The sequence below is a fragment of the Lucilia cuprina genome, chromosome 5 (assembly GCF_022045245.1).
Source record: "Lucilia cuprina isolate Lc7/37 chromosome 5, ASM2204524v1, whole genome shotgun sequence".
Lineage (NCBI taxonomy): Eukaryota > Metazoa > Arthropoda > Insecta > Diptera > Calliphoridae > Lucilia > Lucilia cuprina.
Window position 1 is genome coordinate 9,742,506 of NC_060953.1, and position 15,488 is coordinate 9,757,993.

At 29.9% G+C, this 15,488-nt stretch overlaps 1 protein-coding gene across 1 annotated transcript in view; it reads right to left on the reverse strand.

Moving 5' to 3' along the window:
* Window positions 1-6,006: 6,006 nt before the first annotated feature.
* The window catches only part of LOC111676361 (glycogen-binding subunit 76A), a 22,884-nt gene continuing 13,402 nt past the window's right edge, over window positions 6,007-15,488 (reverse strand). The window contains exons 2-3 of the mRNA XM_023437268.2: window positions 11,496-11,693; window positions 6,007-11,420 (exon numbers count right to left, since the gene is read on the reverse strand). Of these exons, the coding sequence (XP_023293036.2) occupies window positions 9,648-11,420; window positions 11,496-11,663 (1,941 nt within the window). The 5' untranslated portion in view covers window positions 11,664-11,693 and the 3' untranslated portion in view covers window positions 6,007-9,647. The remainder of the gene's footprint in view (window positions 11,421-11,495; window positions 11,694-15,488) is intronic.

Genomic DNA, 15,488 nt, shown 5'->3' on the forward strand with positions numbered 1-15,488 from the left:
TCTATAGTCTAGTCTATAGTCTAGCCAATGTTCTAGTCAATTGTATAGTCCATAGTTTAGTATATAGCCTAGTCTATAGTCTAGTCTAGTCCATAGTCTAGTCCAGTCTATAGTCTAGTCTATAGTCTAGGCTATAGTCTAGTCTATAGTCTAGGCTATAGTCTAGTCTATAGTCTAGGCTATAGTCTAGTCTATAGTCTAGTCTATAGTCTAGTATATAGTCTAGTCTATAGTCTAGTCTATAGTCTAATCTATAGTCTAGTCTAGTCTATAATCTAGTCTATAGTCTAGTCTATAGTCAAGTCTATAGTCTAGTCTATAGTCTAGTCTATAGTCTAGTCTATTGTCTAGTCTATTGTTTAGCCAATATTCTAGTCAATAGTCTAGTCTATAGTCTAGTGTGTAGTCTAGTCCATATTCTTGTCTATAGTCTAGTCTATAGTCTAGTCTATAGTCTAGTCTTTAGTCTAGTCTATAGTCTAGTCTATAGTCTAGTCTATAGTCTAGTCTATAGTCTAGTCTATAGTCTAGTCTATAGTCTAGCCTATAGTCTAGTCTATAGTCTTGTCTATAGTCTAGCCTAGAGTCTAGTCTATAGTCTAGTCTACAGTTTGGTTGGTTGGTTAGTTGGGATAATTTTTGTCTATTTAGGGTTATCCTAAGTCGACGATATGGATTAAACCTATTAAATCGCTTGATACACCCATTAGAAAAACCATTCTTTTTATTTATTTTTGCAATAAATTTAATTTTTATTTTATTAATATTTTTAATTATTAAACAGTTTGTAATATATAAATATTAAAAAATTACATACACAAACCGATATTAGATCATCCTACTTATAAACAAACTATTGCAATATTATTTTTTTAATTAATTTTTTTTACATACTTTTTTTTTAAATTTCAACCATTTTCTTAATACATTTACTAGAATTTGATTACGTTCTAAAAAAAAACTTTCACAGTTAAAGGATTCAAATTAAAGCGTTTTGAAACCGGATATCAAATACACTTTTTTGATCCTTTGTGAAATAATTAACAATTACAACAGAATTTGTAAATTTATCTAAATTTTCTAAATATATTGTTTCATTTCCAACATACCTTTCCCGAGTTCGATTATATCCTTTTACATATATTTATGCATTTCTTTCAAACATATCGGTTTGTCATGTCATAGTATATGTGGCATATAACAGGAGTAAAGTTCTTCAGTTTTTTTATAATATATGTATATATTTTTTAACTTTTTAAGTTTTATGTATTTTTTTATTATAAACATATTAATAATAAAATTTGATTTGCTACGCAAATCATTAATGTATTTTTTTATGATGTCATTGTTTTCGATTTTTGTATTATTTATATTTTCTTTTATTATTATAATAAAGTATTAGTTATTGTTAATTTATTAGTTTCTTTTCATTATAATTTCTAAATTATTTTATTTAAACTGAGGTAGTTTAAGTTGCTTTTCAGGTAGTTATATTGGAGGATTATCAAGTTGTTTTTTTGTTGTTATAATAATTTAAAACATTTATTTAATTAAAAAAACTTTACTAAGTTTAACACAAAAAAAAAAAAAAAATAGTTTATAAAAAACATTTTTAGTTGAGGTAGTATTGAATTTAATTAGTTTATAATAAAATGTTTATATTAACAACTATTGTAAATATTAATTAAACTAGACGTTTATGAGCTTTAATCTAAATGGATAATAGGTAGGTAATAGCGCCAATTTGCAGGCTCTTACACAGTCACTGTTTAGACAAGAGAGTAGTCTGGTCTAACGACGAGATTATAATTCTAACCATAGACAAAACTATAGTCCAGATTATATATAGTTTTATAGTCTAGACTATAGACGAGTCTATATTCCAAACTGTACAAGAGACTATAGTCTAGACATCTTAGACGAGACTATAGTATAGTCCAGACTAAAGAAGAGAATATAGACAAGACCATAGTATAGACAAAACTACAGTTCACACTCTAGACGAAACTATAGTCCAGACTGAAGACGAGGCTATAGTTCAGACTATAGACAGCACTATAGTACATACTATAGACGAGACTACAGTTCAAACGAGAAGTTAATCCAGACTATATATAAGATTAAAGACATGGCTATAGTCCAGACAATAGACGATAGTATAGTTCAGACTACTGTCCAGAATATGGACTATAGATGAGTCTATATTCCAGACTGTACACGAGACTATAGTCCAGAAAGCATCCGAGTATAGTCCAGACTATAGAAAATAATAAAGACAAGACTATAGACAGTCCAGACTATATATAAGACTATAGACATGACCAGGCAATAGACGAGGCTATAGTTCAGACTACTGACCAGAATATAGACTATAGAAGAGACTATAGTACAGACTTAAAGACAAGACTATAATCTTAACTTTAGACGAGGTTATACTACAGACTTTTAACGAATCTATAGTCCAGACATTAGACGAGACAATAGTCCAGACGTTAGACGAGACTGTATTCCAGACTTTAGACGAACCTATATTCCAGACTTTAGACGAACCTATAGTCCAGACAATAGGCGAGACTATAGTCCAGACTAGACTATGCTTCAGTCTGTAGACCAGACTATAGCCTATAGACAAGACTTTAGACGAAACTTTAGTCCAGTTGATAGATCATACAATAGTTTAGATTATAGATGAGACTATAGTCCACACAATATAGTCCTGACTGTAGACGATGCTATAGTTCAGACTATAGTCGGGATTATATATTTTATGGACTATATATCAACACTTTAGACGAGATTATACTCCAGACTTTAGACGAACCTATAGTCTAGCCATTAGAGGAGACTATAGTCCAGACTTAAGACGAGCCTATAGTCCAGATATTAGACGAGAGTATAGTCTAGACTATAGTCCAGATTATAGAAGAGACTATAGTCCACACAATAGACGCCAATATAGTTCAGACTGTAGACGAGGCTATAGTTCAGATTATAATCGGGACTATAGTACGGACTATAAATTATACAACAGTCCACACTTGACTATAATCCAGACTATATGTAAGACTATAGTCTTGACTATAAACGAGACTATAGTCCAGACTAAGGATGAGATAATACACCAGACTATAGACTATAGTTCAGACTACAATATACTTCCATAATATAGACTATTCGAGGCTATAGTCCAGCCTTTAGATCAGACTATACTCCAGACTTTAGACGAGACATTTGTACAGACTATAGACGAGATTTTAGCCCAGATTATAGTTGAGACTATAGTTCAGAATTTAGACGAAACCATACTCCAGACTTTAGACATTTCTACTAAAAAAAATTATAAAACAAAAATCTTAAAAACCAAAAATAAAAATTACAAAAGAAAAACCAACAAAAAATAATTTTATTTTTAAAATATATAATTTTTTTATTTTTTATCTAAAAACTACTAAAAAAAAGTTGTTGTTAAAAATAAAAATAGGTAAATAATTTGACTTAATGAATAGTGTAAAAAAACAAATCAAAAAAAAATTGTGTACTTAAAATAATTAAAAAAATAATAATTAAATAAAATGATAAAAACAAAATTAAAAAATAATACAAAATACAATATTTTCTTTTTAAAAAAAGTCAACAATAAAAATTAATTTTAACAGATTTTTTTTTTCATTTAAATAATTACAAAGTCATTATGGTTTTTTTGTTAAAATTAAAAATAAAAGCGTCAAAATACATTGGACAATATAACACAGTTATAAAACTGATGATGAGAGAATTTAAATTTTATTAAAAATTTGTTTAGATTTTTTTTTAAATTTTAAATAATAACTTTTAAAGAAAATTGGTTGAAAGTTGGCTTACAGTCCTATAGTTTGGACTATAGTCTGGACTATAGTCTGGACTATAGTCTGAACTATAGTCTGGACTATAGTCTAAACTATAGTGTAGACTATATTCTGAACTATAGTGTAGTCTATAGTCTGAACTATAGTGTAGACTATAGTCTGAACTATAGTGTAGACTACAATCTGGTATTTTATATAAACTTTAGACCAGATTATAGTCTATACTATAGTATAGACCACATATAATCTAGACAATAGTATAGACTATAGTGTTATCTCTAATCTGAACTATAGTGTAGACTCTAATCTGAACTATAGTACAGACTATAGAGAAGACAATATAAAAGCATACACTATAGTCTGAACTATAGTTTAGACTACTATATGGACTATAGTGTAGGCTACAATCGGGACTATAGTATGGATTACTTTATATACAATTGTCTGTGACTATAATATATATAATAGTCTAGACTATAACAGAGACTATTGTCTGAGAGACTACTGTATAGTATAGACTACAATGTGGACTTTAGTATAGACTGCATAGGGTATGGCCTATAGTCCAAATTATAATTTTGACTAGTCTAGACTATTGTCCGGACATAATCATAGAACATAGTGTTGATTATAGTCTGGACTATAGTAAAGACTAAAGTCTGAACTTCAGTAAAAACTAAAAGTCTTGACATTAGTAAAGACTAAAGTCTGGACTTTAGTAAATACTAAAGACTGGACTTTAGTAAAGACTAAAGTCTGAACTTTAATAAAGACTAAAGTCCGAACTTTAGTTAAGACTAAAGTCTGGACTTTAGTAAACACTAAAGTATGTACTATAGTAAAGACTTAAGTCTGCACTTTAGTAAAGACTAAAGTCTGGACTTTAGTAAAGACTAATGTCTGGACTTTAGTAAAGCCTAAGGTCTGTACTTTAGTAAAGATTAAAGTCTGGACTTTAGTAAAGACTAAAGTCCGAACTTTAGTAAAGACTAAAATCTGGACTTTAGTAAAAACAAAGTCTGGATTTTCGTAAAGAGTAAAGTCTGGACTTTAGTAAAGACTAAAGTCTGGACTTTAGTAAAGACTAAAGTCTGAACTTTAGTAAAGACTAAAGTCTGGACTTTAGTAAAGACTAAAGTTTGGACTTTCGTGAAGTCTAAAGTCTGGATTTTAGTAAAAACAAAGTCTGGACTTTAGTAAAAACTAAACTCTGAACTTTAGTAAAGACTAAAGTCTGGACTTTAATAAAGACTAAAGTGTGGACTTTGGTAAAGACTAAAGTAGACAATAGCCTGGACTATAGTCTGGACTAAAGTGTAGACTATAACCTTGACTATAGCCTGGATTTTGGTCTGAACTATGGTTTCGACTTGAGTTACAACTCATTTGTAAATCTTTCTGAAATGTATGACGTATTTTTCTTATAGGAGTAATAGCTGTCTGATATCTGGACGTAGATGTCAAATTATAAGATTTTTGTGATTTCTCTTTATGTGTCAGGCTAGAAGGACCCGACTGATAGTTAACAAGGAACTGCAATTATAGTTTAAATTTAAAAGACTTTAGCTATCAAATTTTTTACTTTGAGGTCCTGTAAAAAAGTAGTATTCTTCAGTTATGGCTTAGTTTAGAACAGGATTATTGATTGAACATTTTTGTTTAATTAATAGTTTTTTTTTGTGTGTAAATAGTTTATATTTATATAAAACAAAAGAAGAGAGAAAAAAAAAACAAAACAAAATAAAATAATTAGAAAATAAAATTATAAACAAAATAAATACAAATAAAATAAAATAAAAATGGTTAAAAATAAAATTGTTCAAATTTAACATAAAATTATTATAAAACTAATGCAATATTATCTAAAAACTAATATTTTCATTTATATCGACATCTCTTTAGTTGTTTTTGCTTTTTTTTCATTTTAAACTTTATGCAGTATTGCTGTAGAGTGCATGTTTTAGTTTTGAATATTAAATATTTTGTTTTAAAAACTATTTTTTAAAAAATTTTTAGTTTTTATTATTTTTTTTAAGAATTTTGTTTATAGTTATAACAACAGTCTTTTTCATAAAATTGTATAAAAAAATTTACCTGAGATTATTTTTTCGTTTTTGTTTTTTTTTTCATTTTGTTATTGTTTTAAGGGTCGTAGGGGGATTTTGTTAAAAAAATTTGTATAAATAGATAATTGTAAATAGAAAAATCAACAATACAAAATGGTGTTTATAAAAAAATAAATATTTAAAATATTTCGATATGAATGTTTATTTTTGTTGTTATTTTCTTGTCATTTCATTAACAATAAAGAAAAGGCTGCAATTATAACCATAAACTTATATATAGGCACAAGATTACACCAGAATAGAAGATTTATTCAAAATGTTGAGGTCTTGCATTCATTAAAGCCGTTAAACACGTTTGTCAGATCTTACAACGTTGTCAGTAAAATTTTCAGAAAAATATCCAAATTTCTTTTGCAACTTTGTCAGAAAAAGCATTACCTAACATATTGCAAGACAAAATATGTAAGTTGACAGTATTATTAGATATTTTCTGCTTATTTTACTGCCAACGTTGTCAGCTCTAATGACAGTGTATACATAGCATTACATTTTTAAAGTTTTTAATAGAGAAATTTCACTTTACTATTTAATAGACCTAAGATTTAACATAGTGCCGTTAGTTTGTAACATTACCCAGTGTTCAAAATGTAAACTTGGGCCGGGTCTGTGACCCAATTATACTAGAGTCTTCCGATTTCAGAGAACTTAACCATTTAGAACACAAAAGGCAGAAAGACGGACAGACAGTTGGACAAATAAACAGACAAAGGGAAGAAGATAGTTGGATCATCTTAGAAACTAAAATGATCAATATTATGATATGTTACAAAACGTAAGGACAAAATCACATTTTCTCACGACGATGGGTCTAAACATTTGGGATTAGATCAAGAAATATCTTTTAACTTTTGAAATAAACTTAAGATTAGTGTGTTCAAAATGTAAACTTGGGCCGGGTCTGTAACCCAATTATAATAGAGTCTTCTGATTTTAGAGAAGTCAACCATTTAGAACTCATTAGAAAGACGGACAGACAGACAGACAGTTGGACAGATAAACGGAAGAACATAGTCGGATCATCTTAAAATCTAAAAAGATCAATATTTTGATCTGTTACAAAACGTACAGACAAAAACACATTTGGGATTAGATCAATAAATATCACTTAACTTTTGTAGTAAACTTAAGATTAAACATAGTGCCATTAGATTTTAACATTTCCCAGTGTTCAAAATGTAAACTTGGGCGCGGTCTGTTACCCAATTATACTAGAGTCTTCTGATTTCAGAGAACTCAAAAGGCAGAAAGACGGACAGACAGTTGGACAGATAAACGAACAATCTAAAGAACATAGTTGGATCATCTTAGAAACTAAAATGATCAATATTATGATCTGTTACAAAACGTAAGGACAAAATCACATTTTCTCCCGAAGATGGATCTTAACATTTGGGATTAGATCAAGAAATATATTTTAAATTTAAGATCGATCTTGTTTAGAAAAGATACAAAGTATCTGCAGTGATCAGTTTAAAAAAAGTTGATGATGGATCTAAACCTTTGGGATTAGATCTATAAATCATCTCTTGATTACATCTAATAACACTTTAAACTTACTGATCATATACAGAGAAACGTAATTTTCTCTTAATTTCCCAAGAAGATCAGCGGTAAGCTTTTCTAAAACTGTAAAACATTCGTGTAAAACTAAGTTTGAAGATCAGTAAAGATTGGTTAAACTAAGGTATTAAACGATTGTTTGATCATGTTACTAACAATCTGCACTGATCAGCACTGATTAGGTCTTGAGAAAGTTTAACAATAGTTTAAAATTCAGTTAATGAGTGTTTAAATCAAAGTATTTAACGAAGGTGATCCCTTTAGATCATGTAGAGTGCTTTTCAAATCATCTTAGTTAATCAAAGTAGAAGATAATCCTTTGATAAAGTTTAAACTTCCTTAAACAATTAGGTTTTTAGCGTAAGGTGATCATTTGAAAGAGAGAGAGAGAGAGAGAACAGGAAACTTGCCTACAACTCTCTTATACAAGAGCCTTCAGTTAAACTTTTCAGTTTAAGTAACTAATGATCAGAACATAACTTTTCTTGATCAATTTTCGTTTAAAATTTGTTGGTTAAGGAAGGTGATTGATCATCTACAGATAAGGTTTAAACTTCTAGATCATGTGTTATAACATTATAAACTTTCTTGATCGGTTAACGTTTAAAATAAGTTATTAAAGGAAGGAGATCGTTTTTAGACTAGAATAGATCATCTCCAGATAATGTTTAAACTTTCTTAAACAATAAATTGTTAAAGCAAGTTGGAGAAAAGAAGAAGATGATCATATTAATGATTAAACGAATATTAACGAAAAATAATCGTATTTAGGGGAGAATTACATTCCTTTTTTATATTCTATAGATCAGCTGTGATCTTGCCTATAGTTGTAGGTACAAGTATCTTGGGTTAAAGCAGTTTTTTTGTAACAAAAGATCATTTATTGATCATGTTTAATGACATTTTATACTATAATGGTTAAAGCAAGTTATAAAGGGAAGGTGATCGTGTTCAGTGTTGTTTTCTTTGTGGATCAGCTGGTATCCCTTGTCTAAACTTAATACACAAGTGGTTTGAATAGTTTCTCTTTTATACTGTTACTCCTTTACTAAGGTGCAGTTTTAAACTGTAGTAATATGAATTGTAAAACATTCGATTAATTAAGAACATGATTTAAACTTAAAGATCAGTTATTAATCACAATATTTTAACGTTTGATGTTTATGTTGAATATTGACTCTATCTTTAAACAATATTTAGTAAAATTTTAACGTTTAAACTGATCGAATTTTCGAAAACATTCGATTAAAATAAGAACATGCTTTAAACTTAAAGATCAGTTAGTAATCACAATATTTTAACTTTTGATCTTTATGTTGAAAATTTAGTAAATTTTCGAATTGATCTAACGTTTAAACTAATCTGGTTCAAACTGATACAACATTTTAAACTGATCTAGCATTTGAACTGATCTAAAGTTTGACTTGATCTTACGTTTGAACATTCGATTAATTAAGAACACGATTTAAACTTAAAGATCAGTTAGTAATCACAATATTTTAACTTTTGATATTTATGTTGAAAATTTAGTAAATTTTCGAACTGATCTAACGTTTAAACTAATCTGGTTGAAACTGATACAACATTTAAACTGATTTAGCATTAGAACTGATCTAAAGTTTGAGTTGATCTTACGTTTGAACTGATCTAACGTTATAACTGATCTCACGTTTGTATTGATCAAAATTTTGTTGTTTAAACTACTTTTGAAATATCAAGTTAAGAGAAGACTTAAGCTCTTTCGTATATAACTCAATCTTTTCGAACAGCACGTAAAGCTTTAAACTTTCTCTTAAACTATTCCATGATCATGATCAAACTTTAAATTTGCCCGCAAATCATAAACTTTAAAAATATTTTAAACAATTTCTCTTAATCTGTATTATTATTCTTAAGTGTAATCTGGTAATCCTATATATATATATATTTTTTTCTATATATATACACATACAACATAATCATGTTAACAATTAATTTCTATAGATTCTATAAATTGTTGTTTCTTTTTGTTTTTGTTTCTTTAATTTAATTACTTTCGCTTAATTCTTAATATTAGCATTTGTTTTAAATTTTAAACTTAACGTTTCACTGCACTCTTCGTGTGTGTAACGAGAGCTCAATAAAACGAAGTACACCAGGTTTCACCCACAGTAGGACTTAATAGAGCGACCATATTATTGCTATGATGTGATGGAAGCATTGTTGAAATGGGATTTATGACGGGCGCCGATGCGGGCAAACACTGGAAACAGTAGTTGGAACCATAATTATTATCCCAATATTGTTGACCCTTACATTGAAAACGCACCGCGAATTCTAGACGCTGACCAATGTGCAACGAATTGCCGAACAAAATAAAAGAGAATTTATCCGAAAAGCCGTCACAAGAGTTTTCCACATAATTTGCCTGCAAATCAGCAAAACTACGCCAGCCATCTAATGTATAACGTATGTGTACGGATTTATGGAAATCCAAATTTCTTACCCGTACACTACCGGTTATGGTGTGATTAATATTATCGGTAACGGCGGCATTTTCCAGTGAAACTAACTTTTCGCGTACAATATCCAAATAGTTGGGTAAACCGCCGGGCTGTTGGAATAGGGGCATAAGTATTTTATCGGATTTGGGTCCCAATTGTAAGGGCGGTTCCGATTCCAAAATCTCTAAGTCTTCATAGGCTGATTTGGGTATGGTGGGTATTTCATCGAGGAACGTCTTAACATCGGCCAAATCCAAACCCAAGACATCAGCAAAACGTACAATCTTTTTGCGTCCCGGTGTACCCGGTGGAGTTTTGCCAGTTTTCAAAGACGAACAACGTCTTATTCTCTGGGGTCGACAGTCATCTTCATCGTCGGTGGTGTCCATGTGTAAATGAGAAGTTTTGGTTTTTTCAGTTTCTGTTTGCATAGGTACTTCAAGTTCCTGTTTAGAGTCTTTTGTTATGGAGGGTACATTTTCATTCGAGTCATTTTCCTGTTTTTTAACTTCTTCTTCCTTTTCATCTTTTCGTTCCGCTGCTGGTATAACTTCTTCAACTTCTACCTTTAAAACATCTTCACCATTCTCGCCATGACCATTTATAATGTGTACAACTTGTTTCAATTCCTGCTCCGGTTTTAATTCCTCTTCCTTAGTTGCTGTCGTTTCCGTTTCTGTTACCTTAGTTGTATCCTCTGTTATGTTCGTATCCTGCTCCTGCAAATTCTTTTTGTTATTATCCTCCTCTTCGTCTTTGTAATCCAATGATTGTTGATGCAATTCCCTTAGGATTTGCGCCTGTACACTTTGGCTTATATCGATTTGTTTAGAGCTTTCCATGTGTAAAGTTTCCTCCTGCTCTTTGGCCCTGTCAATATCGGGTCCTTCGCTGGGCAGTGTTTGTGTTAAATCTTCATGATGACTATTATAACCATTGCATTGACCCGTTTCGGTCATTTGTTTGGACGTTGAAGTGGACGATGTACAATCCACCTCATCTTTAGACGCCTGATGATGTGGTTGACATATATGATTTGAGGTCTGTAGCTGGTGTGGATGTAGATGACTCATGCAGGCTTCATTTTCGGAATTAACATCAAAATAGGGACCATCTGAGGAACTATGTGAACTGGCTGCCGAGGCACAAGCATAACCTGATTCTGCAGCCGAGTTGTGTGGTGTATTAGAAGTAGATTCTATAAGTCTTAAATATTCACATTCATCAACCGGACTGCCGGGACTCTCTAGTTCACAATCGAAATCAAAAAACGAATCCGACTCATGTCTCAATGGTTGTAGATCTGTGACCGTTTGTTCTCCGCCATCACCACCGGTGACCCAAGTATTTGTATTACCGCCATTTATGATTGGTTCATCCTCCTGTGAGGGATCTGCTTCGTCAGCCTTGAAAAATAAACAGTGACGCAGATATAAAAACATTTTCGAGTTTTAATTCTCTTCTCTCTCTCTCTAACTCACCTGTGTGCCTAACGTGCGCAACTTGGAGGATAAACGGCGTGCAAATGCCTCAGCTCGGCCTCTACATGATGACATACCTACTATGGGTATTATAGAGACTAAACTGCAGTTCTTTGGGTCTGGTGTGGCACTACTATGTGTTACTGTTAAATCGCCTGGACCGTTCATTTACGTCAGACTTTTCAATTTTGCGCTGAACTGCAAATATACAAAAAAGACAAAATATACATTAATATTTTTGTTGCTTTTGTGCCGTTTCAAAAAAAAATGTAGGAAAATAATTTAATTTTATTAAAAATCTTCTTCACATAAAATTGTATTCATTAATATTTTGACCGATTTTTTTCTATACAATTTAAATTCCATATATAATTTTATATATAGTATATAGATAATAAAAGTAAATATGCATTTTTTTTAATTATATGTACAATGTATTAAGTATATAGAGACTGAACAGTGGGTTAGTATTAAGCAAAAACGTAGGTAAACTGTATCGAGATCTCAGATTATATACTCGACTAGAGTAGACTATAGACTAAACTAAGGACTGGACTATAGACTAGACTATGGACTAGACTATAGACTAGACTATATACTAGACTATATACTAGACTATAGACTAGACTATAGACTAGACTATAGACTAGACTATATACTAGACTATAGACTAGACTATAGACTAGACTATAGACTAGACTAGACTATAGACTAGACTGTAGACTAGACTATAGACTAGACTATAGACTAGACTATAGACTAGACTATAGACTAGACTATAGACTAGACTATAGACTAGACTATAGAATAGACTATAGACTAGACTATAGACTAGACTATAGACTAGACTATAGACTAGACTATAGACTTGACTATAGGCTAAACTATAGACTAGACTATAAACTAGACTTTAGACCAGACTATAGACTAGACTATTTACTAGACTATAGAATAGACTATCGACTAGACTATCGACTAGACTATAGACTAGACTATAGACTTGACTATAGGCTAAACTATAGACTAGACTATAAACTAGACTTTAGACCAGACTATAGACTAGACTATAGACTAGACTATATACTAGACTATAAACTAGACTACAGACTAGACTATAGACCAGAATATACACTAGACTATAAACTAGACTATATACTAGACTATAGACTAGACTATAGACTAGACTATATACTAGACTATATACTAGACTATAGACTAGACTATAGACTAGACTATAGACTAGACTATAGACTAGACTATACACTAGACTATAGTCTAGACTATAGTCTAGACTATAGACTAGACTATATACTAGACTATATACTAGACTACACTATATACTAGACTATATACTAGACTATAGACTAGACTATAGACTAGACTATAGACTAGACTATAGACTAGACTATAGACTAGACTATAGATTAGACTATAGACTAGACTATAGACTAGACTATAGACTAGACTATAGACTAGACTATAGACTAGACTATAGACTAGACTATAGACTACACTATAGACTACACTATAGACTAGACTATAGTCTAGACTATAGACTAGACTGTAGACTAGACTATAGAGTAGACAAGACTATAGACTACTCAGAATAGACTACACGATGGACTAGAAACTAGACTATACTACAGAGTAGACTATTGACTAGACTAAAGACTATAGACTAGACTATAGACAGAACTTTAAACAGAACTGTAAGAAAACTAGAACAGATATAGAATTAAAGTAAAACAGAACTAGAACAGAACTAGAACAGAATTAGAACAGAACTGAACTAGAACTGAACTAGAACTGAACTAGAACTGAACTAGAACTGAACTAGAACTGAACTAGAACTGAACTAGAACTGAACTAGAACTGAACTAGAACTGAACTAGAACTGAACTAGAACTGAACTAGAACTGAACTAAAACTGAACTAGAACTGAACTAGAACAAAAATTGAACAGAACTAGTTTAAATCTTAAGCAAAGCCAGTTTCTACATGTAGTTGCCTTTCCTTGATGATTCATAACGAAAATTACGATAAGGATTTCTTTGGCTTAATGTCTAGAAAACTATAGCTATATACTCAAAGTTTAAGGTCCAATTTTCTGTTTATTTTGAATATACTAACAGCACGTGCTTGTTACTGTATTATAAATACTGAAAAAAGAAATTAAAACGATCACGTGATATTCAATTACAAATTCATATTTTTCAAAAACGTCGAAAAACATTATGACAACAGTTCACATCCTAAATGAGTGATCGATTATTTGTAAGTGCGATTTCGAAAACAAAACAAAAACTTTAAACATTCAGTTGATAGGCACCTGAATGCTTGACTGATTTTGATCCAGTGATCTTGACAACTAAGAGCTTAAACTGTGGTGGTGTCTGGTGGCTGGTGGAGAGCAAATTTTAATAATTAATTATGGTAGAGAGAGTGATTAATGCGAATGTTATTTTTATAGTTATTATGAGAAGTATTATGGATGTCATAGGTCAACGCCAGTTGTTATTTTTTTTTTAAATGTTTATATGTCTATAAAAACTATAAAATTTTTTTTAAATACACTTTATACCCATATCACCCATTGTGCACTCTAAATGTGTGTTCAAACATAATCGTTGCAAAAATCTGATGCTTTTAACATCAGACATGCCATAGACTTTATAATAATGGCTCGACATTATCAATTAAATTCTCATAAATCTGGAAGTTTCAAACATATAAAATGCTAATGACAATTTAGAATAAAAAAAAAACTATAAGATTGAAAAGTTGTTGAGATTATTATTTTTTTTTATAAAAAATCAAATTGATTATTTTGCTGTTTTCAATTTGATTTCTATTTTTGCAAAAATTTTTTAAAAATACATTTTTTTTCTTACTAAATTATCAATTTGTTATGAAAACAAGCAAAGACTATTTAATTTGCGTGGGTGTATTTTAAATTGTCTGTGCTATTTTCTACCAAAAAAAACAGGGGTTTTGAAAATTCCATAATAAAAAAATAGAGCCAAAACATTTAGTAGTATAAATCATGTGATAAAATTTTCTTTTAAAAAGAAAAGTGGAAAATTATCAACCAAAATATATTTATTATATATTTCTTAAAAAAAACGAACATTTAAAAAAGTTTAAAAACACAAACAAATAGCATCTGTTGCAAAAATATCATTTGTGAATTTAAAAAATTATAATTTAAAATTTTTTGCAAAATTTTATATAAAAAAAAAATTAAAAACTGACAAAGTGTTGAAAATTTTGCGAATTTTTCAAAAACACAATAAATAATAATTTCTTAATTGTTTTTTTTTTATAACTGCAGAATATTGTCTAAAATTAGCTTGTTATTGTGAAATTGCTACAAATTGCAAAAATACTTCACTTCACAGGCGGGCACATGTTTTAAAAGTTTTTTTTTTTTTTTAAGTCACGCCTTTATTTTTTAGTTTATTTTTTTTATTATTTTTTCTATAAAATCACACTTTGTTTTAAATTAATTTTAATTAATTGCTTTTAATATATTTATATTTATTATTTTCAAATGCAATTTTTTTGTTCAAGTTACACTTTGTATTCATTTGCTAGTTGTCAAAAACTTTTCAAAATTTTTTATTTTAAATAAATAAAAATTTAATTATATGGTATGAAAAAATAAAATATTCCTCTATATAAATATGTACAATATTATTAATAATATGATAATTTTGAAACCACTGAACCATGGATGTTTAAAGTTAAAATAAATATTTATACATAAATATGCATAAAAAAGTAGTTATTCGTTGTAACAGTAAAAGCTAAGGCGGATCGGTATCACTCTCTCATATACTGTCTTTATTTTACTAGTTCAAATCTAGTTCAGTTCTAGTTTAGTTTAAGTTCAGTTCTAGTTCAGTTCTAGTTCTGTTCTAGTTCTGTTCTAGTTCTGTTCTAGTTCTGTTCTAGTTCTGTTCTAGTTCTGTTCTAGTTCTGTTCTAGTTCTGT